General features: G+C 39.7%; 1 protein-coding gene across 4 annotated transcripts in view; it reads left to right on the forward strand.

Moving 5' to 3' along the window:
• The first annotated feature begins 1,711 nt into the window (after positions 1-1,711).
• The window catches only part of NNT (nicotinamide nucleotide transhydrogenase), a 53,287-nt gene continuing 30,584 nt past the window's right edge, over positions 1,712-24,414 (forward strand). Inside the window, exons 1-12 of one of the 4 annotated variants that reach the window (XM_072858863.1) lie at positions 1,712-1,906; positions 3,292-3,489; positions 12,162-12,391; positions 13,583-13,800; positions 15,074-15,161; positions 15,949-16,037; positions 17,727-17,914; positions 18,698-18,831; positions 20,649-20,840; positions 22,000-22,153; positions 23,061-23,222; positions 24,016-24,126. In XM_072858863.1, coding sequence (XP_072714964.1) covers positions 3,339-3,489; positions 12,162-12,391; positions 13,583-13,800; positions 15,074-15,161; positions 15,949-16,037; positions 17,727-17,914; positions 18,698-18,831; positions 20,649-20,840; positions 22,000-22,153; positions 23,061-23,222; positions 24,016-24,126 — 1,717 coding nt within the window. In that variant the 5' untranslated portion in view covers positions 1,712-1,906; positions 3,292-3,338. Of the gene's footprint in view, positions 1,907-2,057; positions 2,194-2,299; positions 2,414-3,291; positions 3,490-12,161; positions 12,392-13,582; positions 13,801-15,073; positions 15,162-15,948; positions 16,038-17,726; positions 17,915-18,697; positions 18,832-20,648; positions 20,841-21,999; positions 22,154-23,060; positions 23,223-24,015; positions 24,127-24,414 lie in introns of those variants that run through there. The other 3 variants (XM_072858864.1, XM_072858866.1, XM_072858862.1) reach the window with 3 other exon arrangements.

Raw genomic sequence — 24,414 nt, forward strand, 5'->3', positions numbered from 1 at the left:
CGTGGTAGGAAACCTGTAGCTATAGGTGTCTGCTTTTAAAAGCATCATGCCACACTGTGCATATACAGCTGTTTTCCACAAGAAAGGGGTTTGTGTGGAAAAGCTGCAGGCTAAATTGTAAATTTAAGCCAACAAAGTTAAGCCTCCAATGTGACAATATTATTGTACTGTTAGGTCTACTGTTTAGAATTTAGAATTATTCTAACTGTTTAGAATAATGTATTTTATGTAGAATTTATACATGATGTTGTTGTCTCACAAACGGAGTTCGTTACCCGGTGTGCAGCATCCAATATCACACACAGAGCTGAGAGGTCAGTTTATTCCAAGTTTTGTGCAAGACCGGGTGCTAGGTGGTAACTCCGCAAAGCTAGCACACCGATTGTTCGAACAGAAACAATATTTATACAGTTTAGTTATACATATGCATAAGCAACTACATAAAACGGTTTCTTATTGGTCTACATTTCCGTACCTTACTCTTAAAGCCACAGTGCTACTTTAATGTTCTACGCATGCTCAGAGGTGAGGGGTCTCTGCTTGGGCCAGGGTCTCCGGCTCAAGGGGTGTGACTTCTAGTATTATAATGACAGTTCATACAAGGGTGCTTCTTATCACACCTCTACTAATGAGGTCAGATTGTTGTAACCATGTCTCATTCAGCTCACATATTTCTTCCGGATGTGTTTCACTCCCAAGGACAGTAATTCTTGATTAGACGTTCCACGTTCCAGTATGAATCCCCCTTATCAGCTTTATGTGTGCCTCGGCCTTCCACCAGCTCTAGTGTACCTCTCACATCTGAATCTTCCCACATAGCTGTATAATACTGAATTTTAATTGACTATGTTTAATTTGCTACAGACCTGCAGTGCCTGGTGCTGAGAAACCACAAACTGCAACTTTGTCACTATTCAGAACACAAGCACTTTTACACGTTTGGGTTTTTTATGCTGACAACATATTTCTAATAAAAAGACAGAGAGGGCTGGTTCTACCTTTTAAAACAGAATATATTATTAATAATTGGAATTATGCTGATCCCTATCATACTGATGAGGCATGCTGTTGCACTAGTCAATTGTTACTGAGCCCAAAACACAAAGCACATATTAGCACATAAGCTGTAACTCTAAACGGAATCTTTCTCACAAATTTATTTAAAATTACAGTAGTCTCCTGAACATCTAGTAGTAGGGTATCCTATTAATCACTCTCAGAGACGTTTTCAGTGCTTAACTTCACTTCTAGTCATAATTCACCAGTTGTGAGACTGGATGCTGTATGGCACCGTAAAATGCCTCAGGCAAAGTATATTTTGCATAAACAGCTGCACGGATGTAAATAAAAAAAGGCTAATTTATACCTAGAAATTACAGATTGTGTGAAATAGGATAACATATACAGGCAGTAGTGTAGGCAACCTGACAAGCTGTTCTCTGTAAACTGTCTCTTTAATAGCACAGTCTCTTTATCGACTCGTATATTAGTATCTATACAGTTGCAAGAGTTCCTCTTTTTCTCTTATCCTCCCGCATTGTATCTACCACTCCAACACTTACACCACATCACTGCTTTATGACACATTTCAAGAAATAACGACAATAATAAAGAAGATACCACCTATATGCTGTGGCGTCTGTCCACGTGAAACAACCACGTTTCAGGAAGTCTCTTCGCAAGTCGGCTGCCGCGACCTTCGCCTCCTCGCCCCAGTCACTGGCGGCCCGCCACGGCTGAGGGACGAGGGCGCCAGCGGCTGCTCCTGACCGCCTGCTGCCGGCGCCCAGCACCTGACGGCTCCCCCAACGGCTGCGACGACTTCAGCCCTCACAGCGATACCTCAGCTTCCCTCGGGAAACCCCTCGCCAGAGCCGCGGCACCGGGCAGAGCGCAGAACCGGCGGGTAAAGCCGCCCTTGCGGGAGCCGCCCGGCCGCCCCTCAGCCGCGCGCGGGCGCCCGAGGCGCGGGCACGGGCACGGGCGCGGGCGCGAGCGCGAGCGCGAGCCGCCGGCGGCACGCAGGCGCCACGTGACGGGCACCCCCCCGCCCCCTTCTAGAGCGGGGAGAGGGACGCTGCGTGACCTGCCTGCTCTGACCTCCGCGTTACCCTCACTCCTTCCGGGTTGGTGGGTGGGTAGGTAGGCAGGCTGGCCCGGCCCTGTCCGCCCCGCCTCCTGGTCCCAAGGTCGGTCAGTACCGCGGCGGGGCCGGCGCCGGCGGCACGGCTGGTGGGTGAGGCGCTCTGCGGTGTGGCGGGCCGGTGCGCGGGGCTTAGGGGCGGCGGCACCACCTCCGCTTTCTCCCGGCGCGGGCGGGGGGCGGCCGTTGCTGAGGAGAAGGCTGCGGTGTCCCGCTTTTGCAGCGCCCAGGGAGCGGCGGGAACGAAGGTTAGGCGGACGTGCGGAGAAGGTAGGTGACGCAGAAAGGGGCCCTCGGGAGCGCTTCCAGTTGGGGGGCGAAGAGGTGGCGGTTCCGGGCTTCCCCCGGGCAGGCGCGATGGCTGCCGGCCGCTGTAGCTGTGGGGAGCGGCGGGCCCGGGCGGCGGAGGGCGAGCCGCCTGCCCAAGGTCAGTCAGTGGCCGCGGGCTATAAATAGCGGCGGGAGCGAAACGGGGCTGCTGCCTTGTGGGCCGGGCCGGCGGGGAGTGGTGGGGAGGGATGGCACGGCATGGCATGGCATGGCACGGCATGTTAGTGCCTCCATAAACGCGGACGGCGGGATTCCGGGCGAAGAGCCCTTCCCTCTGTTGGCAGTCAGTAGCCACCTGCTAGTGAGGGTGGCCTGGCAGTCCGTGGGGAGCGCGGACCGGCTCCCCTATCTGCACCCCGTTGCCCCACTTTTCCCGGTGGTGCTTTTCCCCCTCCGAGTACCTGCTTTGGTATGTCTTCTGACGCCTGTAAGCTGCTGTCCTGCTCAGGGTTACTCCTTTGGGAGCTCTGGCTGGGGTTTGAATTGTTTGTCTGTTTCCTTGGGGCGCAGGAGATTTTAACTTGTCAGAGTTGCTTGTTTAGAGCAACAGCGTAAAGAGAATACGGTCTTGAGTCACAGAAATATCAATCTGTAGGTCAACTTGTAATGTCAGTTCTCTTATGGGCTTACTGCTTCAGTTTGATGTTTGCCTTACTCAGTTTGGAATAACAGTGGATTTTGTTTTCTAGCTAGAAAGAAAAGGTGAGAAGAAATGATCATCTCGTGGCTAGTGTCAGTTGACTGGACTTAAGCTGTTGAGTTTACATACCTTCTGTTTAGTATCATTAATAATTCTTGCTTTGTTTTTACATGTGCAGCAGGGATTCCATACGTGGCAAGGAGTCTGCTGTGAGGTCTGGGTGAAATGGCGAGCCTTCTGCGTATTGCTGTTAGTGGGTGCTCAACTCCTGTTTTTGGCAATGTGTTACCACCTAAGGTGCATTCTGCAAAGATGCCGTGTTTGCGTATGTTTAGAACCCACCAGAGGCTCAGGTCTCAGGCAGCTCCGAAGCCAGGTAAATTGATTAAACTATTTTAAATAATCTTTTATTTTGAAACATGACGATAGCTTGAATTTTTCTTTCAGATATGTGTTAGTACAAAAAAGACTTAAAATAAAAAGAACACTCTTAAATGATGTCAGCAGCTTACTTGAGTCAGTTGGTTACAGTACAATTTTACGCTGGTTTTAAAGGGCTTATGCAGAAGGTGTTTGTGTTTATTATGAATACTTTGGATCCAAATAGTTTTTAAGGGTTGGCGGTCAGAGCCCCTTCTGACACTTACCTTGCTTGAGGGAAGTATTTCAACAAATGTTTTTCTTAGTTAAAAGCCTGAGTTCCCCATGAGTTTTGGCAGTACAACTCTCTGTGTGCATGCAGGGGAAAATACAGCCCTCACAAAGAGAGCATCTGCAAGCATGACTATATGTAGATGTAATTATCCCATCTAAAAAAATCTGTTAACTTTGTTCAGGAAACTCTTACATTGTACCATGTTGAAGAACTTTTGATTTGCATCTTTACATGTAGGGTTTGTTGGTATATTTGTACTGATTACATTTTAGTGCAGATAATGGACAGGTTCAGGTATTTTCGGGAAAAAAAAAGAGGGGAATGGGGGCATCCTTGGTTCCAGTTTATGATGTGAGCTGGATGCATGAAAATCAGAACTGACGTTTTCTGTCCTACACTGTGCATAGCCTGACAGCTAGAAGATTGGAGAATGTGTAAAACTGGTTTAATGATGTTTTTGCCCGTTATCCTGCATGGGTCACGTCTCCCTGAAGGAATTTAGAGACCCTGCTTCAGTGCTGATCTAGGGTTCTTAGTCTGGGACAGATTAATGTGGAGAGTTAGACTGATTGTACACATGATGTTCGGTTCTTCTACACATGCACAGTAGGTACTGCATTAGATATTTTGGAGGCTTAGGAAAGTAGTGCTGTTAGTGAACAGAAGTGTCTGGTTGTAAAAGCACAGGACGTAAGATTAGACCATATAACTCGGAGAAGCCTTTGTTGCATGGAATTTCTGGCAATATTAACAGTGGCTGGTGCGTTTTGGGGTCCTTTCAAATCAATGACCCAATGTTTGGGGCTTCTGAAGAAATGTGATGAGAAGAAGAGTTTCTTTACTCTGAGGGCTCCTGGTAATCTGTATCATATGACTTTTTACCACAGTTGCATGGTGAAACCTGAATTTCTTTGCTCTGACTGACAGCCCAGGGATCTGGGGTCTGTCAGAACTGATCAGGTAATGGTTTTGCCATCCCATGAATTTGTGGTGCTCCAAATTTATTTTTCCATATTCAGTATCTGAATGAGAGAGATATCTGTCTGTCTTGATATGGCAAATTGTCTCTTGATTGGGAGTGTTAACCTGGGACGTAGGACTTTGAACCTAGTTTCCTTTCTCGGATGTCCCGGGTAAGTGCCCTTGTTGTTTGAGTTTGGAATCAGTCTTTGTATTTGACTTTGACCACAAATTTGATCATGAAACTGAAAGATCTCTTCAGTTTTACTGAAATCAGTATGCGTGTGTGTGTGTATGTATATTTTCTTGTTTTTTACGAATCAGTTTTTGGAAATTTTTCCACAAGGACGGAGAATTCTGATTAGCATCATGTGTTTAAGCATTCAGTGCTGTCCTTTCAGATCTGTCGTGTGGAAGCCCTTATTTAGGGACAAGTAGTATTCATGCAGTGCAGTTATTTGATGCTGAGAATTGTAAGTTTGATAAGTCTTTTGGTTGATAATTAAGCTGTCCTTATAGTTCACTTTGGTAACATGAAATTTGTTATTCAGTAGAGGACAAATCAAGGATAAAACAAGGATAAACAGTATTGAAAATACTATAAATATTAAGATACTTATTATTAAATATAAAAATATTAATATACAACATTAAAAATACTTTTAAAGTGCTCTTGAATCAAAATTTAACAGTATATAAAATAACTACATTTTACTCTTACTTTTAGAAATTATCTTTGATTATAGTGATACTTGGTAAAATCACTGTAATACCAAGAAAAGTAAGTTTTCTGAAAAGACTAGTGTCACAGTAATTCTTAAGCCCGTAGTTATTACTTCTGTTTTCTCAGATTAGATTTCATTTAGTCCAGGATATGTTATGTACAAGAAAAACAGCTGCCTAGGGAGTGAAGAGATTTGGAGTCGGTTCAAAAGTAAACTTGGAGGATGGATACTTTTCTTATTGCTACTTATTTTGCTGCTATTTTCTTTGTTTCTTAGAAACACAGGAATTTTCATACAGGAGTAAACAAGTATTCCTGTAACCTGTCTCAATTAGTTGCTAGCACCAGATGCTTCAGAAACAGATGCAAAACTTTCCCAAGCCCTGGGAAAGGTGCTTACGGAGTGACCAATTCTGAGGTTTCCAATATACTTCCAGATTGGTTTGTCCTACAGCTCTGTGACTTTTACCCCCCTCTATCTTAGGGTTCTTAATGTCCTTTTTATTTTTATGCCTTTTTCTTAAAATTTCCTGTTTTTTTTCTAAATCTTGCACAGCTTTTAAACCTATAACAGTTTATTATCGATTAATTCTCTAGATAAGCTGTACATTATTTATAAACCATAGACATTCTCCTTTAATTTCCTTGGGTTTTTTGTATCTCCTTGCTTGTGTAAGAAGAGGGATTAGGTGTTTGTTTAATCTTCTGTACCATTCTTTTTTTTTTCTTTTGCCAACATCATATTGCTGTTCTTTGGAATATGTCCTCATCTTCAGAACAGGTGAGATGGTTTGTTTAAAACTGATATTAGAGTAACTTAGAAGTTAGGCAGGTTTTGTATCCTGTTTTCCCATCCCAGAACATGTGGCATGTAGTCAAAACTTCTCCTTTCTCTTTTCTCTAAATCAGTCTCTAATATTTGTTGATGCTATTTTGCTATAAACTACTTCCTGAAATCATGTTAAGGAGATAAAAACCTGCATTTTTCTTTATTTCTCTACATACAATGTTCTGAGTTTTCTTGATAGTTTTAACTTAGGATCTTCTTTAAACACTCAGTTTGTAGATGGAAGTTAAATGGAGAAAATAACTTTTCTAGTTATTTTTAATTATTTGATTTCTGAAGCTTGGAGATGTAGATTGCCTACTTATTTTGTTTACTTGAAGTTTGAGACTGTGCTTTGCACATGTCCTCATTACTCAGTGGAGATTGTTAAGGGGGTGAGAAAGCATAGTAATAAAAGTGGCTTACTTAAAAATACAGTATTATTAGTTTTTGTAAATTCTAATTTACGTACGTTGCATACTAAGATTCTAAGGCCTGTGAAATTTAACAATTCTACTTTTGATAGTGGCAGAATCCTTTTGGTGTTGATTCTTTGTATCAAAAAAAATACTGTGTATCTCCTACTAGGTGAACAATACATTCAAAATCTTCATGTGACTCAAAAAGGTGCTCAAGGAATGTGTATATTGGTCTGGTTTTTGATGTCATAAAGCAGTAAGTTACTAAAACATACTCAAGGCAGTTCTTAAAGAGATTATCTGACATGGAGGCTTAGAAAGGCAACTTCGAAGCTTCACTCTCTCATGCAGTTTTAAAGCCGTGGCAAGGATAGCAGATGTATTATCTCAAAAAAACCATAAATCAAGATCCTAAGTTTATAATTCTAGATTTCAACCTTTCAAAACTAATGACTTCAATGAAATTGCTGAGTTCAACAAACCAGATCTGTGTTAATAGTGTAGCTTCCTTCAAACATATTATTTATCATATTCTATTCTGAAGTTTTAACATAGATCTTTGCTTTGCAGTTGTAGACATCTGCTCCTTTTGGTGTTGAATGATGTGATATCTCAGGGTAGTCTGCTTGAAAAATGTCATATACCTGTTCTAGTTGAAGGCTGGCAAACTGACGTGTTTGCTTCTATATTCACTTGCTTCTATGTTCACTGGTTGCTAGAAATTTGGTAGTGGGATAGAGGAGAAAAGAAGGTGAGAGGCAAATGAGACTTGTTGAATGTTTATCTTGGATTTGATCTCCCAAAGCATTGTAGGAGGACATAGTCTTCAGTATTGGTCTCTGATCATTCTGCTTACTAAAGAAGGTGCAAATCTGAAAAAGTTTTACCTATTTTACCTATTTTTATTGCATGCAAGATGTAATAATGTGAAAGAAAGAAATAAATGAGGAAACACATTTGGCATATAGCGAGTGTGTGTTCCTGTCCCATCCCTCCTAGCCATTTACTCTTCTACTCTGGTACCTCACACAAAATCAAGTGAACAAAAAAGAAATCAGAAGCATCAGTTGTCATTTGAACTTGGGCCTTAGGAGCTAACAAAAAATCTAGGTGGGTTTTTTTTTTTGCTTGAGAAGTGTATAAGCTTTATTCAAGTGTCTGTGTACCTTTAAATTTGCAGTCATAGAATCATAGAATGGTTTGGGTTGGAAGGGACCTTTAAAGGTCATCTAGTCCAACCCCCCTGCAATGAGCAGGGACATCTTCAACTAGATCAGGTTGTTCAGAGCCCCGTCCAACCTGACCTTGAATGTTTCCAGGGATGGGGCATCTACCGCCTCTCTGGGCAACCTGTTCCACTGTTTCACCTCATCGTAAAAAATTTCTTCCTTATATCTAGTCTGAATCTCCCCTCTTTTAGTTTAAAACCATTACCCCTTGTCCTATTGCTACAGGCCCTACTAAAAAGTCTGTCCCCATCTTTCTTATAAGCCCCCTTTAAGTACTGAAAGGCCGCAATAAGGTCTCCCTGGAGGCTTCTCTTCTCCAGGCTGAACAACCCCAACTCTCCTATGAGAGGTGTTCCAGCCCTCTGATCATTTTTGTGGCCCTCCTCTGGACCCCCTCCAACAGGTCCATGTCTGTCTTGTACTGAGGACTCCAGAGCTGGATGCAGTACTCCAGGTGGGGTCTCACAAGAGTGGAGTAGAGGGGAAGAATCACCTCCCTTGACCTGCTGGCCACGCTTCTTTTGATGCAGCCTAGGATACGGTTGGCTTTCTGGGCTGTGGGCACACATTGTTGGCTCATGTCCAGCTTTTCATCCACCAGTACCCCCAAGTCCTTCTCTGCAGGCCTGCTCTCAATCCCTTTATTGCCCAGGCTGTATTGATACCAGGGGTTGCCCTGACCCAGGTGCAGGACCTTGCACTTGGCCTTGTTGAACCTCATGAGGTTCACATGGGCCCACTTCTCCAGCTTGTCCAGGTCCCTCTGGATGGCATCCCATCCCTCAGGCGTGTCAACTGCACCACTCAGCTTGGTGTCATCTGCAAATTTGCTGAGGGTGCACTCGATCCCACTGTCTTTGTCATTGATGAAGATATTAAACAGTACTGGTCCCAATATGGACCCCTGAGGGACACCACTCATCACTGATCTCCATCCAGACATTGAGCCGTTGACCACTACTCTCTGGAGGTGACCATCCAGCCAATTCCTTATCCACCAAACAGTCCATCCATCAAATCCATATCTCTCCAATTTAGAGAGAAGGATGTTGTGGGGGACTGTGTCAAAGGCCTTACAGAAGTCCAGATAGATGACATCTGTAGCTCTTCCCTTGTCCACTAATGTAGTCACTCCATCATAGAAGGCCACTAGGTTGGTCAGGCAGGACTTGCCCTTGGTGAAGCCATGCTGGCTGTTTCGAATCACCTCCCTGTCCTCCATGTGCTCTAGCATAGCTTCTAGGAGGCTCTGTTCCATGATCTTCCCAGGTACAGAGGTGAGGCTGACAGGTCGGTAGTTCCCAGGGTCATCCTTTCTACCCTTTTTAAAAATGGGTGCAGTCATCCTTCTATTCCCTGTATGCTTTAATTTATTCCTTCCTTCCTCTGCATTTGTGCGCTGCAAACACTTCCAAAAGGAGAAAGGGAAGGTAGTACTCCAGTTTTTATTTTCTCAGTGCTTCTTGAAGCTTTTTGCCTTCTGTCCTGGAGCTCCTTCCTTTCTGAAGTTATGATTCATCTCTGTTATTCTAACAAATTTCAATCTTCTAGGTTTCATTTCTGCTTTTAAAAGCCAAGAGAGCTCATTTCTACTGAGTTTATTTAATGAAAATCAGAAGTAGGACTTTATTGTGTAGTAATTAGGAGAAGAGGTGAAGGGAAAGTTCCCTTCAAATGACAAGGGTAATTTGTATGAGTGACAGCAACAGTTACCATAGCTTTCAAGTGGCTAGTGCTGCTGTGATAGGGATGCCCTGAGTTGCACAGTGATGCTTACATGTGGTGTATGCTGATGAAGCAAATTTTTGCAAAGCGTTGTTACCTTTGTGGGTCTGTTTTAAGATGTACATTCTCGCTCCTGTTATGACTTCATGTTCCTTTAAAGCATGTTTTTCTGAATTTGATTTTTGTCTTGTAATTTAAAGAATTTTAAATGTTCTCCAACATATTAAATATCAAAACACTTGTGTCTTCAAATTATTTCTTATCACTTTATTTTAATTTCAAAGAGAAAGCTAAAATAAAAAAGTAAAAATAATTTGAAGTAATGCACTTTGATCTTTCATTTTGTTGTCTTGTTAGATGTGTTCAATCATTAGTGTTTTGGTGGTTTTTTTAATGAGTGAGAAGACTGACGAGTACAGGTAGATATTTAAGTACCAGTCCTTAGCAACTCTGTATTGTATTTGCAGAACATTATAAGTTGGTAGTATCTTGACAGTTGTTAATCTAAAACTTTTTCAGATGTTCAAGTTTAAGCACCTTACAGTCCCAGTTTTATTTCATAGATAGATTTGGATTTAAAAATATCAAAATAATTCAGTTCCTCAAAGCTTTTATAGCATGGTATGTTTTTGGCTTTGTTTTGCTTGTTTCTATCTTAAAAAACAAATAGGAAAGAAAAAGTGAAAGGAGGCCTTCCTAAAACATGCAACACGTTACTAGTCTGGTATAATTTTTGTAGCAAAATGCATAGTATTGGTGGCCAAATTAAAAGCAGATTTGTAATTTAAAACAAGCCTTTAATATTTTGTGTGTGTGTGTGTTTGGTTGTGCTTTTTGGTGGTGTGTTGTGGGTTTTTTGGGGGGTTGTTTTGGTTTTTTTTTCTTGTTTGTTTGCTTGACCTTTAATATGAGTGACTGCTTAGGCATTTAATTAATATATATGTGGTGTAGGTGTCTCATGTATAAATGTCACAATCCAGGTTTAAATTCTGGATAGATGTTAGTGAAAGCTGTTGTGGATAGATGTCAGTGAAAGCTGGTGCAGAACTGGGCCCGTGTGCTGGACTGCATGCTGTCTAGTGTAATTGAATCAGTGTGGTAGTTTGATATACTATTATTCTGCCTGAGTCTGTGTATTTATAAATAATGTACTTAAACACTTGATTGGATCAGAGAAGTTTAACTGTCAGATATTAGATTGGAAGCCTGCAAATTGTACATGAACAAGTTAGATGTTTGTAATTTGAAACCTTAAGCTAAAACTGACAAATTGCATCTTCTGCAGTTTTCTGGTGTTTAGTAAAGCTTGGAACAAGTTAAGACAAGGAGATAACATTGAAGAGAAGTATAAATGAACAAACTAGTAGACGGATATTCCATTATTCTTCAGTTACTATTGAATTCACATTTTTAATTTCTGTTGCAACTCTTAGAGTACCTTATCAATGTAATTGTGCCTTTCAGTGTACTTTTGTGGTACACTCATTAATAGTGATCTGAGATAACTGTAATTTGGTTTTGATAGACATTTAAAACATGTTCAGTTAAAATGCAGTTCAGCTGTTCAAGCTCCTTTGCTTATTTCTTCACAATAAAGTTGAAGTGACTAGAGAGGGATTTAAATTCTTCTTACCCCAGGTAGAACGTGTTATCACCAGAACACCGTGTGTTGTGTAATTAGCATTCTGATTTATCCAGTCAGAACTGTATAATTTCGGATGGGTATGAACTGCACCAAACACTTGTTATTGCTTATGTGGCTGATCGTGCTGACCTGCTGATGCCTGAGAGAACAGGGATCTCTAGCAAGATGGTGTAATTTAAGGAAATGTAAACTACACTGCTAAAAAATATCATTCTGCTTCCTCATCCCTGAGGAGGGAGAATCGCTAGTGTGACATGTCTGCATGTGTCTATTGTTATGGAAATTATGCGTGCCAGCCACCATAACAGGGTTCTACTCTAGGTTTCCGCTGAATCAATAGGCTGAAAAGATTTTTCTGTGAAGTCCTTTTTATTAATAGCACTACAGCTTGAGCTGGGTGCCTCCGAAGAGGGACCCGGAACAAAGAAATCCCTGGGCAGGGATATATACCCTTACAATCTAAGTTCCCCATCCCTCATGTGACAGTTCAGACCAATAGTAATATTAAGGTCTGGGGTCGTCTTGTTTTTTATTGGTTTGATTTGTTTGCTGTTTTGTTACTAAGTGGTTGCTAAGTGGTCATCATCTTATACAACATACAGTGGTTCTGTATCCTGTTTCACGTCCTCTTAGGTTGGTTTCGGCCGGTTCTGTAGTTAGCTTTTTGGCATGTCGTAATACGGTTGTTGCAGTTCATGTATCACAATCTATGGGCTTTGTCTACTCCAGCTATTGATGTTTAAGCTGCTAGTGCTAAGTTTCGACTAACTTTTTCTACAACGCTATACAACACTGAAGAGTTCTGTTAATATAAATTCAATAATCTTTAGTGCAACTAATGCTGTCTTATCTGCCACTCTTACAGGAATTCCTTATAAACAGCTGACTGTAGGTGTCCCCAAGGAGATATTTGAGAATGAGAAGAGAGTGGCTCTATCACCGGCTGGAGTTCAAGCCTTGGTTAAACAAGGCTTCAGTGTTGTGGTGGAGGCTGGTGCTGGAGAAGCTTCCAAATTTTCTGATGACCATTACAGAGAAGTTGGAGCAAAGATCCAGGGGACCAAGGAAGTCCTGGCTTCTGATTTGATTGTCAAAGTAATTGCTTTATTAATATATTTCCTACCACATTCTTTTTGGAGAAACATATAGGTCAAATTTTTTCGAATGATCTGCTGAAAGTTCAATAAATAAGCTCCTTTAAATTTGTATTTTCCATTCTAAGTTCTGATTTAATTTTAGTCTGTCTTTTTTTTTTAATAGCTCAGATGTGCACCTACAGTAGTAAACTAGTAAATGGCAGCATTGAAAAAATTGAGGATAATTTCTTATCAAGTTTTTAACTACCTTAAAGGAGTTGTGTTTTCTAGAGCGAGGTAGACTAGTTCTGGACTCTAATCAGACAAGATCCCTGCTTTAAGAAACTTTCACTCAGAGTAGTAACATACAACTTCAAGTTACTCTTCAGAGAAAGTTGCTTGGAATTTTGAAGATGCAAGTTTCTAACTTTTTTCAATAAGACATCCAACAACTTCACAGCAACAGTGTGTTTCAAAAGTACTTGTAACTAGAGGAGTTGTAGCTAGTCTGGGAAGACTGCTAAAAATAAAGTTGCTTGAGAGGTATTAGGTTGTGCAGAGTCCTGAAGGAAAAAAAGACCTTAAACTTGATGTTGAGGCTTCCTTTAACTGCTGTATTTGAAGTTATCCTGTCAGGATTGAACATAGAATTTCTGTGCACTAGTTTGTGAACAACCCTTTTAAGTAGGTGGTGTGTGTGGTGGTTGGGGTTTTTTTGTGGTTTTTTGTTTGTTTTTTTTATTTTAAGAAAAGTGAGAAATTCCAAAGAAATGAATACAGATCAAGATGCGTTTCTACTGGACTTCATGCTTGAAATTCCCTGTATGTGATGGTGCATTGCAAACTAATTAGTGATTCTTAGCCTGTAGAGCTTAATTGGCACATCTGTTCGGTAATCATTTTGCTTAAAAATGGCTGGTTTTGGGGCAGCTGTCTGTCATAAAAGCCAGTGACTGCTGGTTAGAACCCATCAGAACTTTCTGAAAGTGTGTGCTGACTATTACTGCTCTGTCACCCATCTGCCTAGAGTTAATTCTAATATGTGGACTGCAGCTAAGAAGTGCAGTTACTCAGTTTAGTTGTGTAAACTAACATGCTCCTTATGTGCTTTGTGGATGGGAATAGACAGACTGCAAGCTGGGAGAAAGGAAGTGCAGTGTGTTCTGATTTATTTCCTCTGATTAATTTGGAAACTTCTCTCTTCCTTCAGGTGAGGGCTCCTATATATAACTCGGCTCTAGGTGTACATGAGGCAGATCTTTTTAAGACGGCGGCTACTCTGATTAGTTTTATTTACCCAGCACAAAATCCAGACCTCCTGAAAAAACTTGCAGAAAAAAAAACTACTGTCTTGGCTATGGATCAGGTTCCACGGGTCACCATTGCTCAGGGATATGATGCACTTAGCTCCATGGCCAACATTTCTGGGTATGAATCTTACTTCTTCTCCCCCTCCACCCCTCCCCCCCAGCTTGAGTAAGTATAGCTGGATTAAAAGCTATGTACTTTGATATTAGGTATATCTAAACCAATTCTGTGTCTCTATTTTCATACAGCTGTTTCAAGCAGGAGGAAGCTGTTGGCAGTGCCAAAAAACTTAAGTTTCTTATGGCCAGCTTTGCAGCAGATCAGAGCAAGGCTTTAAACAAAATAAATAAATAAACAAAATTGAAGGCAGTTCTTGTAATTCCTGGACTGCTTTGTCTAGTGCCTCTTTGCTCTGAACTAGATCAGAGCAGGCTCAAAGATATCCTTAAGACAGGTTGAACACAGATTGTCTGTCATTGGGATCTGATGTTGTTGGGAGAAGGCTGCCAGATTATTTTGTGGAAACCAGCAGTATTTATCAATGTATATGTTTTTGCTTCTCTGTGTTTTCCTTCTGTGTAATTTTACTAAAATATCATAAGAATTCATAATGTATTTAAAGGTATAAAATCTACAAGCTATATTCCAAATTAAAACTGATTTTATGGCATACAGACCTCCATATGTCCCTGTTAGGGATGAGAAAGAGAGCGGAACAGGACTGTTGCATTTTTACTAGCACTGTTGTGGTTCAAGAAAATATGTGCTGTTCTTAAGAAAAATATGTAATTGCACATTAATCTGCATTTTCAGATATCTCTACTGATGTTAACTTGGTGTCCAGCTGCTCATTCTAGGATGGCTAAAAAGCAGATGGGGCAAAAGAAGCAGCAAGGTTAAGCTATTTGCCCTAAGCCATATAGCTCTGTAGAGTTAGGGTCAGAGTATCTTTTTTGGATGTGTGCTTGCTTGTCTAAGTGAGCTTACTGCAAAATTACTCTGGGTTTTGCAATTGCTTGTTTGTGTTTCCTTCCCTAACAAGCCTCAGGTTACAGCCTTTGAAGGTAGCTTCAAAGATGAAAAAGTTAACTTTTGGCAAGTTAATGTTTGTTTATTAATGTAAAATTTTATTTGAGAGAGTGAATAGTTGTGGACATCCACTATACTGCAGTCCAAAAATTCTCTCTGAAAATGCATTCCATGATTTAAAAAAAAAGGCAAGAAATATGAACAAAGACAGAAAGACTATTAAACTTGTGCTCAATAGTAAAATATTAAACTTGCTTTATCCTACTTGTGTTATGGTCAAACGTACATCCTTTTGATTGCTGTCATGAATGGAATCGTGCTGAGCCTGGGAAAATACTGATACATGTTTGTCCTTATTTGACAGTTACAAGGCTGTGGTACTGGCAGCAAATCACTTTGGTCGATTTTTCACGGGTCAGATCACAGCTGCTGGTAAAGTTCCTCCAGCAAAGGTACGTGAGTTAAACAAATACTGTGGCAGAAGAATATGTGAGTTCCTGAGCACAGCTAACCACTGCTGAAACTGTGTTAAAAGGGCTAAAGGGTTAAAACAGCTAACCACTGCTGAAACTGTGTTTTCCTGCCTTGGGGCTAATTCTAGAGACTTTGGAAACCTGTATAGTTATTCCCATACCAATTTTTGTTCACTACCTGTAGTGTAGCTTGTTGTTGTTTGTGGGTTTTTTTGTGTGTGTGGTTTTTTTTTTTTTAAATAATAGAATAATTTGAGTTTTATGTAAGCTTGCTTAGTTTTAAACTTCAGACTAGCTATATATGGATGGATTTTTATTTTTTTTTTCCCCAGATGAGGAAAGGCAAGGAAGCAGTTCAGATAAGTCAGAGATGTTGGGATTTCTGGCATGTTGAAGGGTGCAATGGAAAGGATTGCTTGATTGGAATTGCAGGTGGATTGGGTTAAAGAGAAATGAAAGTAGAATTGAGGAAGGAAAAAAAGGAAGATAAATTAAGTAGAAAAACCTGTATTTACTTACATTAACTGTTAGCTACAGATGAGTCTGTTCTCAGATAAGTGAAGTTAGCAGTTACAGCTTTTAAACCATTATGCTTACAGGGCAGCTTTACCAAAGTCATTTTTGGTTCTATATTACAAAGGTAACTTGTTTAAATTGCTGGTTAATGAGCTGTATCTGCTGTCACGAAAGCGGTATAATGCTGCTGCTTTTCTAACCAGCTCTAGTTTTAGTTTATGCTCCAAGCATGATGATGGTATCATTCTAGGTCTTGATCATTGGAGGAGGAGTTGCTGGCCTGGCTTCTGCAGGAGTAGCTAAATCAATGGGTGCAGTTGTTCGTGGATTTGATACTAGGTAGGTATGTGAAATGCTAATAGCAATCTAAAATTATTTTAAGATTAAGTAGTTTGTAGCTGTATTACAGGTGAAAAGCACTTGTGCTGCACTGAATCATAATTCCCTTGATACCATTTTTATTCCTGCATTATTCCTCCATTTTTTTGTTCCCCAAAACAACTGAACCTTCCAAAGAGTCCATCTCATTAAATCATTCAGAGCTATATGAATAAAAAAATTATTGCTTTATGACAATGAGAAAGTTAAGGCTCTTGTCCAGAATTTCATGTCTCCCCAATTCTTGGGGACACAGGGAAGAATAGTAAAGAAAGAATCTGTATGCCATCATTTAGAGCTTGCTTTGATCCAGGTTCATAGCTGCATACTCTCATTCACCTCTACTCTTCTGATCCCAGAGACACCAGCTAGGAACTCTTTGGAGACACACTTCTTCAATCTGCTGAAGGAAAGAAAGAGATCAAGTTATTTTATTTATGAGACTCAAGATGAAAGAACAGAAACTGCAGCTGAAGTGACTTTAAATGCTGCTTTCCTTGGGTCTCTTCTTTATGTTTGGAAGGATTATTTTGTCCCATAGCCGTTTTTTAGAGCAATAGACTGGGAAAATTACAGAGCATAAACATTTTTCTTATTGCTACAGGAACTGCGAACTTGGTTAATTTTTTTCTATTAAATGGCCTTCTTGTATTAAGCACATACAAATTCAATATTATATCTGCATTAAAATTACTTATACATGTTTGTTTTTATGCAGGAGTGGCATCTAGTGTTACTTAGCTATATCTAATATGAAATAATAAAAATGAATATAAATGAATATATCTCCAGGTTTATGATGTGCGATATGAAAAAACCTTCACTCTGGTTTGTTTGAAAATCTGCATATGCCTTAAAACAAACTGGAAAGTTTATTTTTCTTAAAAGTCATGATCAAAATCTGTCTAAAACTTTCCAGATTTTTAAAATTCCCTTCTTAAGCATCCTCTATACTTTTATCTTGGTGTGCAAGAATGTTTGTGTTAAATCCTCTGCATGTTGTAAATGTTCACCTCACTGGAATTTAGTCTGTCTTTATTTACTGTGATATCATGTGATGCAAAATAAAGGACATATTTACGGGATAACTGTGGGGAAAAAAAAAACCAAAACAAAATACCCCCACCACCCCCAAGCCCCCCGCAAAACCAATTTTCCCTGTGGAAAAACGTACTTGCTGTTATTTCCTATTTTCACAGATTAAAGACAGGGCCACAGGTTGTGTATTTATCACCTATCTTAGGCATCTAAGTTTGGGCTGTAGACTTACTTAGTCATGACAAGAGAAATGGGTGAGCAGCATTAGTCAACAGTTAAGCTCCCAGCTTTGAGTCTCTTCTTGGAGCGATTGTTGACTATACAGGAAACTGTAGGCTGCCTTCATTCCTTATCCAAGTATCTTCATTAGGGACCTAAAATTAGTAATGCAATTACTTTTTTCACTAAACACAGAAAGTTGAGGGACTTCAGTTATGGTCTCCTTAGACCTAGAATAAGCTTTAGATCTCTTGTCTGAAGAATACTACTAAAAAGACCAGAAAAGTCATGGTGGATTGAGCTGCCTCTAAACATGGATCTCCTTTTTAAAGTAGTGGTTGTGGGTCCTGTCTTGTGTCCCCTGTACACACACCCCCAATTTTCTTTTCCTAGAGCTGCAGCTCTGGAACAGTTCAAGTCTCTTGGTGCTGAGCCTTTGGAAGTAGACTTAAAGGAATCTGGAGAGGGACAAGGTGGTTATGCTAAAGAAATGTCCAAAGAATTTATTGAAGCTGAAATGAAACTCTTTGCCAAGCAGTGCCAAGATGTTGATATTATCATCACTACAGCACTTATTCCAGGTATGTTTTATGTGCAAGATGATAATTTTCATCTTGTGTAAGTTGGCATGTTTTGGAGCTGTGCCTGCAGTGAAAACAGAGGTGTTAAATGAATTTACTCCATGTGAGCCTCTACCTTTTCCCTTCCCTGATAAATGCCTGTTTTTAAAGTGTGTGTCTTTTTACAACTTTTATTTTCATGAACTAGCAGTCTTTGACTCAGTATCATCATGTTTTCTTATTAAACAAGGAGTAGATAGTAATAAAGTAAGAATATATAATTCTCTTGCATATTTATTGCATCACTACTACTTCTGCTATGCAGCTTGTGCACTGAAACAAGTGCAGTTGAAACAGTACTGTCTTTTGTAATTGAAACATAGTAAGGTAGAACTTAGGTTTTACAACATCTATCTTTTTAATAACTTATGATGTAGCGTTTCTTTTTTTTTTTTTGGGGGGGTGGGTGGGTGTGGTTGTTTTGTTTTTTTGGTTTGTTTGTTATGACTTGAATTGTAAGATTTGGTGTTGTCAGTTTACTGAGGACAAAATTGGACTTGCTAGCATCTTTGGTAGACTGCCCATGCATACTTTTTTTTATATATGCTTGGGCGCAAGATGTTTTTAGCATCTCTTCTCTCTGCCTATATAAACAAACCCTCTGTGACATTTCATCCTAGGTACCAATTAGTTGAAAATTTTGCTTACAAAAATAAGGTTTAGAGAGAGAAGGGGAGAACTCTCCTGAGCTCTACAGACAAAAGCTGTATTTTGTGTTTAACTTACTATGCCTTCTCTTGTCAGGCAAAAAAGCTCCCATCTTGTTTAAGAAAGATATGATTGAATCAATGAAGGAAGGTTCAGTTGTTGTGGATTTAGCTGCAGAAGCAGGGGGAAACATTGAGACTACAAAGCCTGGAGAAATGTATGTTCATAAGGTGAGCATTTTAATCTGCAGATAATTCTCAGTTTGCATGAATTCACATTGTGTTTTATAAACTGTATGCTGAAAATGAGTAGCTGATTTTGCTATGTGGGCTTAAATAATACTTTAGATTTGCATTTGGTCAGTAGTCATCTCTATGTATGATAATTTGAAGATTTTTAAAGAAACAAATACCTTTGTATAGTGTTAACTTGCTTGTTAATATGGAAGTGTTACTACTTAGACTTCCAAGTCCAGTGATCTGTGTCTGCTGAGTTGAAGGTGTGGTTTGATGTCTGTTTCTTGGTCTTCCTAAAGAGTCAGCAGTAGCAATAGCTTCTTTGACTTGCTCATCACCTCCCGCAACTGGAGGTGACAATCCCTGTCACAGGTACAGCTAAACAGGTTCAGACTATGTCAGTGTTTACTTCAGTGCAAAGTCTCTAGCTTAGCTCAATATAATTTCAGCTTCAGGAGGGTGCTGTCTTCATATGTCTTTAGCTTCACCAACATGAGTGTGTCTGCCCTAGAGTATCCAAACCACTTGTAACCCAAACTAGGAGTAGTATGAATTGTTTCATTAAACTAAGCAATTTTGCCCTGGACTGAGCTAACTACTTTGGTTTTGCTCCAATGTTCATTGGCTCAGCTGAGAGCTTGTTTTTCTACTTTTTGGGTTTTATTTTTGGTAATTGTGAGAAATCTACTAGCAGTTATAGAAATTTGGGTGATGAGATTTAAAGTAGAAGACTTCCAAGATTGTTGGTTGTAGTGTAAGGTTGTAGTGTAAGGACATAATGCTGCTGTTATTCTGCTCTAGGGAAGCCTGTAGAACATATTGCTGCCATGGTTGTCCTTAATATAAACAGGGCTGTGTGTGTATCAGTAGTCACGCGTTGTATTTGGCTTTGTGGTTTTCTAGGGCTTTTGATGACATTGCTTAAAAACTGAAATTAGAGTATGTAGAACACAAATAAGCAGATAATTGCATGAAGAATTTATATGGAGCGCTTTTAGCCAGAGGAATATTACCCCTGGATATAGTGTACTGGCACTGAGCTGTGGAAAAGAGCAGCAGTGCAGAACTACTAGTAATGTGCTGGAGCATTGCATTAAGAAGCCAGAGTTCCTGGAAGCATGCATGGATCTTAGCTGTAAGTTGCAGGAGCAGTGTTTTAACACAAGCCTGCTTGAAAATGAAGAGTGTATGCCAGCCTCAGCTTCCCACACTTTCTAAAAGCTCAAGAGCTTGATAGCCAGGTATACTCACATCTATTCTTTAAACACATCTATTCTTTAAACAGTGTGGATATATTATGTTACATCTGTACATAAATGTGAGCCTGGGCATATTGCTTCCTCAGAGCTCCCTAGCTAGCTCTGAGGAAGTTCCCTTTGCTCCTCTGTCGTATAGAAAGTTGCCTCCAGTGCATGGCCTCCAGAAGGACTGAGAAGATGCCAAGCATTGGGCAGTATAATCTGTTACCTGGTTGCTTTAAGAAGCTAAGTTCTGAGAGAATGGTAGGATTTGGAGAGGACAAGTTCTTGCACCAATACATCTTCTCTCTGTGTAGGCTTGTTGCTAATAGTATTAAGGTGTTGGGTTTGATCATGTGGAGTTCTGTAACTGTTGTGAGTAATCCTCCCCCGACTTAATAATGTTAGAGCTGCAGGTAACACTTTTAGTTGGGGTTAAAAACAGAAATAAATTAAACAGTTTGGATATATATTTCCAGAAGGATGTATTAGAAGAGATGCTGCTGCTTCAGAGATTGAACTAATCCTTAATATTTTACTTGATTTACTTTACAGTCTGTCTGTCTCTTTTAGGGTGTTACACACATTGGCTACACAGACCTGCCTAGCAGAATGGCTACTCAGGCTAGTACTCTGTATTCCAATAATATTATCAAACTCCTAAAGGCTATTAGTCCTGACAAAGAGAACTTCTACTTTGATCCAAAAGATGAATTTGATTATGGGACTCTGGATCATGTTATTAGAGGAACTGTAGTCATGAAGGTAAGTAAGTAAATATTCTCTTCTTAATTTGCAAGTACATACTTTTACAGTTATCAGTGTTGCCTCTTGAAAATGCATTCAAAGATACTGCATGCCAATGGACTTCAGATGTGGCTTGATGGAGACTGTGGGCAGTAGAGTTTGTATTCAGCTGAATATTCCTATGTCCCTTTTTGTGAAGGGAAACTTCTTTGCTTTTGTCTTCTTGTCAAGGTTAAACAAATACCTAATGTGTCTACTATTGAAAAATAGGAAAAAGATTAAATTTGCATCTTGTATTAATGTGGTGAAAGCATAATTATTTAAAACATGTTTGAAACATTACTACAGGACCAGAAAAACTTTCTTCCTTTATTTTTTTTAAAAGAAATACATGTTTCTGTTCTTATAAGAGTAACTTCAGAAAAAACAGGTGGAACTAGAATATGCAGGATACTTTAAGGTCTATTAGGAAATAATAAAATACAAACTTAGGTCATGGGCCAGTATGGACTCTCCTTGTGCAGCTATTAGGAAATAATAATCTGCAGTTCAGGTAAGAGGTATTCATTTCTGTTGAGTTTTGCTGGATAATATTGCCAAGATTTTGTAATGCTTATTAATATCTGCTCTGGATGAGGCTTGCATTGACTTCAGCTTTCTCAGACCAGTGTGTGTCTCACAGTGGTGTGTACAACTTTTAGGTCTGACAGCTCCAGCAGTTGTTCCTCTAGAGGCCTGGAGAACAACAAGAAATGTGAGACATCATGTCTGGAACCTTGCTGAGGTCTGGGCAGGCTCTGATTACAGTTCAGATCTATAGCAGAACTTGCTTTTTCCAAGACCCTCTTTTATTTTGCATAAGTGTTTTCCATTTATGGAACTTTACCCCTTTGTTTTGGTTTCTGCTTTCAGGCATTGTGCTGTGTTTCCGCCAGGTGCCTTTGGACACTGATGTTAAATCTTGTCTGAAAAATGTGTAAACCAATATGGTTAACTTGGTCAGGCTGTACTGATCATCCAGCCTTGCAAACTTCTGCTGATGCAGAAAAGGAGATGTTCCTGTGGCATGGCTGTAGGATGTTAAGACTTATCTGAGTTGCAGGATTAGAGAGGAGCAGACTCCTTGAACTATAAAGCATTTGCCATGTTAGGGATAACTGTAAATATCTCTTGTCAGGATGGCAAGGTGATTTTCCCAGCACCTCCACCAAATAACATTCCTCAAGGAGCCCCTGTGAAGCAGAAGACTGTGGCAGAGCTGGAAGCGGAAAAAGCAGCTACTATTACACCTTTTAGAAAAACTATGACTAGTGCATCTGTATACACAGCAGGTAGGCAACTTCCAGAGTTGGAGAATTTGTGTAGAGTGTTCGTAATTTGGCTAATGCTTTTCAGTGACTCCTCATTTACTCATTCAATTTAATAACTAGTTGGGAGAGCAGTTGATTGGCTGGTGTATCCTAGTGCAAAATCAGTGTAATGTAATAATTGCTTTTGAGAGGGAAAATAAAATTTTAGAAGTTTAACCAAAAGTATTAACACTTCAAACAGTGCTGACTCATGCTGTGTGCATGTATGTGTCTTTGGCTTTATTTAAATATCAGTAAAATACTTAAAATTCTGAAGGACTCCTGCTAGGGACTGTGCCCATACTTTGCAGCAGAATCTATTTAATGCCATTGCTTTCTTCAGTCTTTGATGTATTGTATGAGACTTAAATGCCCACAATCTACTGAAGTATTGGGAACAGGACATTGTCTTGCCAAATAAATATTGGATCTTCCTGTTATTTGGTACTCTGTGTGCGTCAGAACTTCTGTACGAGGTAATTACTGAATTGAGTATTCTTAATTTTAACTTCTGCTCTTCATATGCATGCTTTGAGTCTTCCAAATAGTACCTCCACGTAATTGTGACTCTTCTACATTTTTGCTGTAGAACAGGAGTGTGACAGGAGCCGGTGTTGGGGTAGAAACCTATCCTTGCTGCTTTGTCTGCATGCATAACAAAGATGTCAGTATTATATTTATGGATTTATTTTCTATTGTAAAAGAACCACTAGAAACACAACTGAAAGAACCTTTTAGTTGACAAAGATGATCCAGCTGATCTTGAAACAAGTCCATGCATAAAACTCATTTTTACTTTTAGCTTAATACTGGACTCCTGTTGTACAGAGTTTAAATGTAAGAAACCATTGAAAAACTATAGAAAAGTTTTGCTGTGCTTTTCTTCTAGGTTTAGCGGGCATGTTAGGACTGGGCATTGTAGCTCCTAATACTGCTTTCACGCAAATGGTGACGACATTTGGCCTAGCTGGAATAGTGGGGTACCATACAGTATGGGGTGTGACTCCTGCTCTTCACTCTCCACTCATGTCAGTGACTAATGCTATCTCAGGTAAGTAGCTGTCACGCAACTACTTATTTTCTATTTGAACTAGGCACAGCTCCTTTTACTTGAACTTTAGACAAAAGTCTGCTGATATGCCTTTTAAAATGCCGAAGAGCTTAGTACTACTTTGCATCTCTGAGTTGTCCTTGCTATTTATGAAAGTAACCTGGAATATACTCTTTCCAATAGTATGTTTTTTCAAAAGAAAGGCAAATGTGGTGCTGTGTATTTTTTATTTTTGTAAGTAATTTTCAACTCTTAAACTGTTTGATTTAAAGTTTGTTTTACTTGGAGTGCTGCAGTCTCTCCTTTCATATAACACATCTTTCCTCCCAAAATGTTGCCCTGAAAATAACTTGTCTTTCATGTCTTCTGCATTCTTTTTTTCCTCTCCTCAAATGATGTGTTTTGAGGGGGAAGAAAAAAATATTCCTAAGTGACCCGTAAGATTCATAACCTTATAAATATGTAGGATTTTATATATCTGTGTGTGTATATGTGACAGGTCATGAGTCTGATCTATTTTGACTGTTAAAAGCAAAGTTTCTTTTATCGAACAAGTACTCAGAGGCTGACTCTGTGCTTGAGGCACTTTACTTCAAAACTACATTCATTTTTTTTTTTCTTTTGAAATGTTTATATTGCTGAAAAAGACCACGGTAGTCTTTGTTTAAATAGTAAGGTGTAGAATAGGGGTCAAAATTTGAGTTGACTCGTAGGTGTTTGACAGGTGAAAGCAAACTTGCTGTAGGTGTAGAGCCTTTTAAGGTTCAGTAATACTTCTTTCTCTTCTAAATAGGACTAACTGCAGTTGGTGGACTGGTACTGATGGGAGGAAACTATCTCCCTGAAAACACTCCTCAAAGTCTAGCAGTGCTTTCAACCTTTATCTCTTCAGTCAATATTGCAGGTATGAATGTTAGTGGTGTGTGTGTTGTTTTGTGTGGGTGTGGTGTTTTTTTTTTTTATTTCCTGAGGCTAACTTAAAGCACTTGTGTAATTCTTTTAATTCTTCTAGCTCTTACAGTGTGTAGATTCCAGAAATATTCTGGGAATAGGATCTGAGAGTATCCATCAATCAAGAACACGTGCCCCCCCCCCCCCCCAAATTTCATGGTAGTTATTTTATCTGGTTTGCACACCCTGTGGTGTAACCGTTTTTTAGGGAAGCATTTAAATGTGCATTTTTCTCTTACAG

This window comes from Ciconia boyciana, chromosome 4, assembly GCF_034638445.1.
Source record: "Ciconia boyciana chromosome 4, ASM3463844v1, whole genome shotgun sequence".
In the NCBI taxonomy this organism is placed as follows: Eukaryota; Metazoa; Chordata; class Aves; order Ciconiiformes; family Ciconiidae; genus Ciconia; species Ciconia boyciana.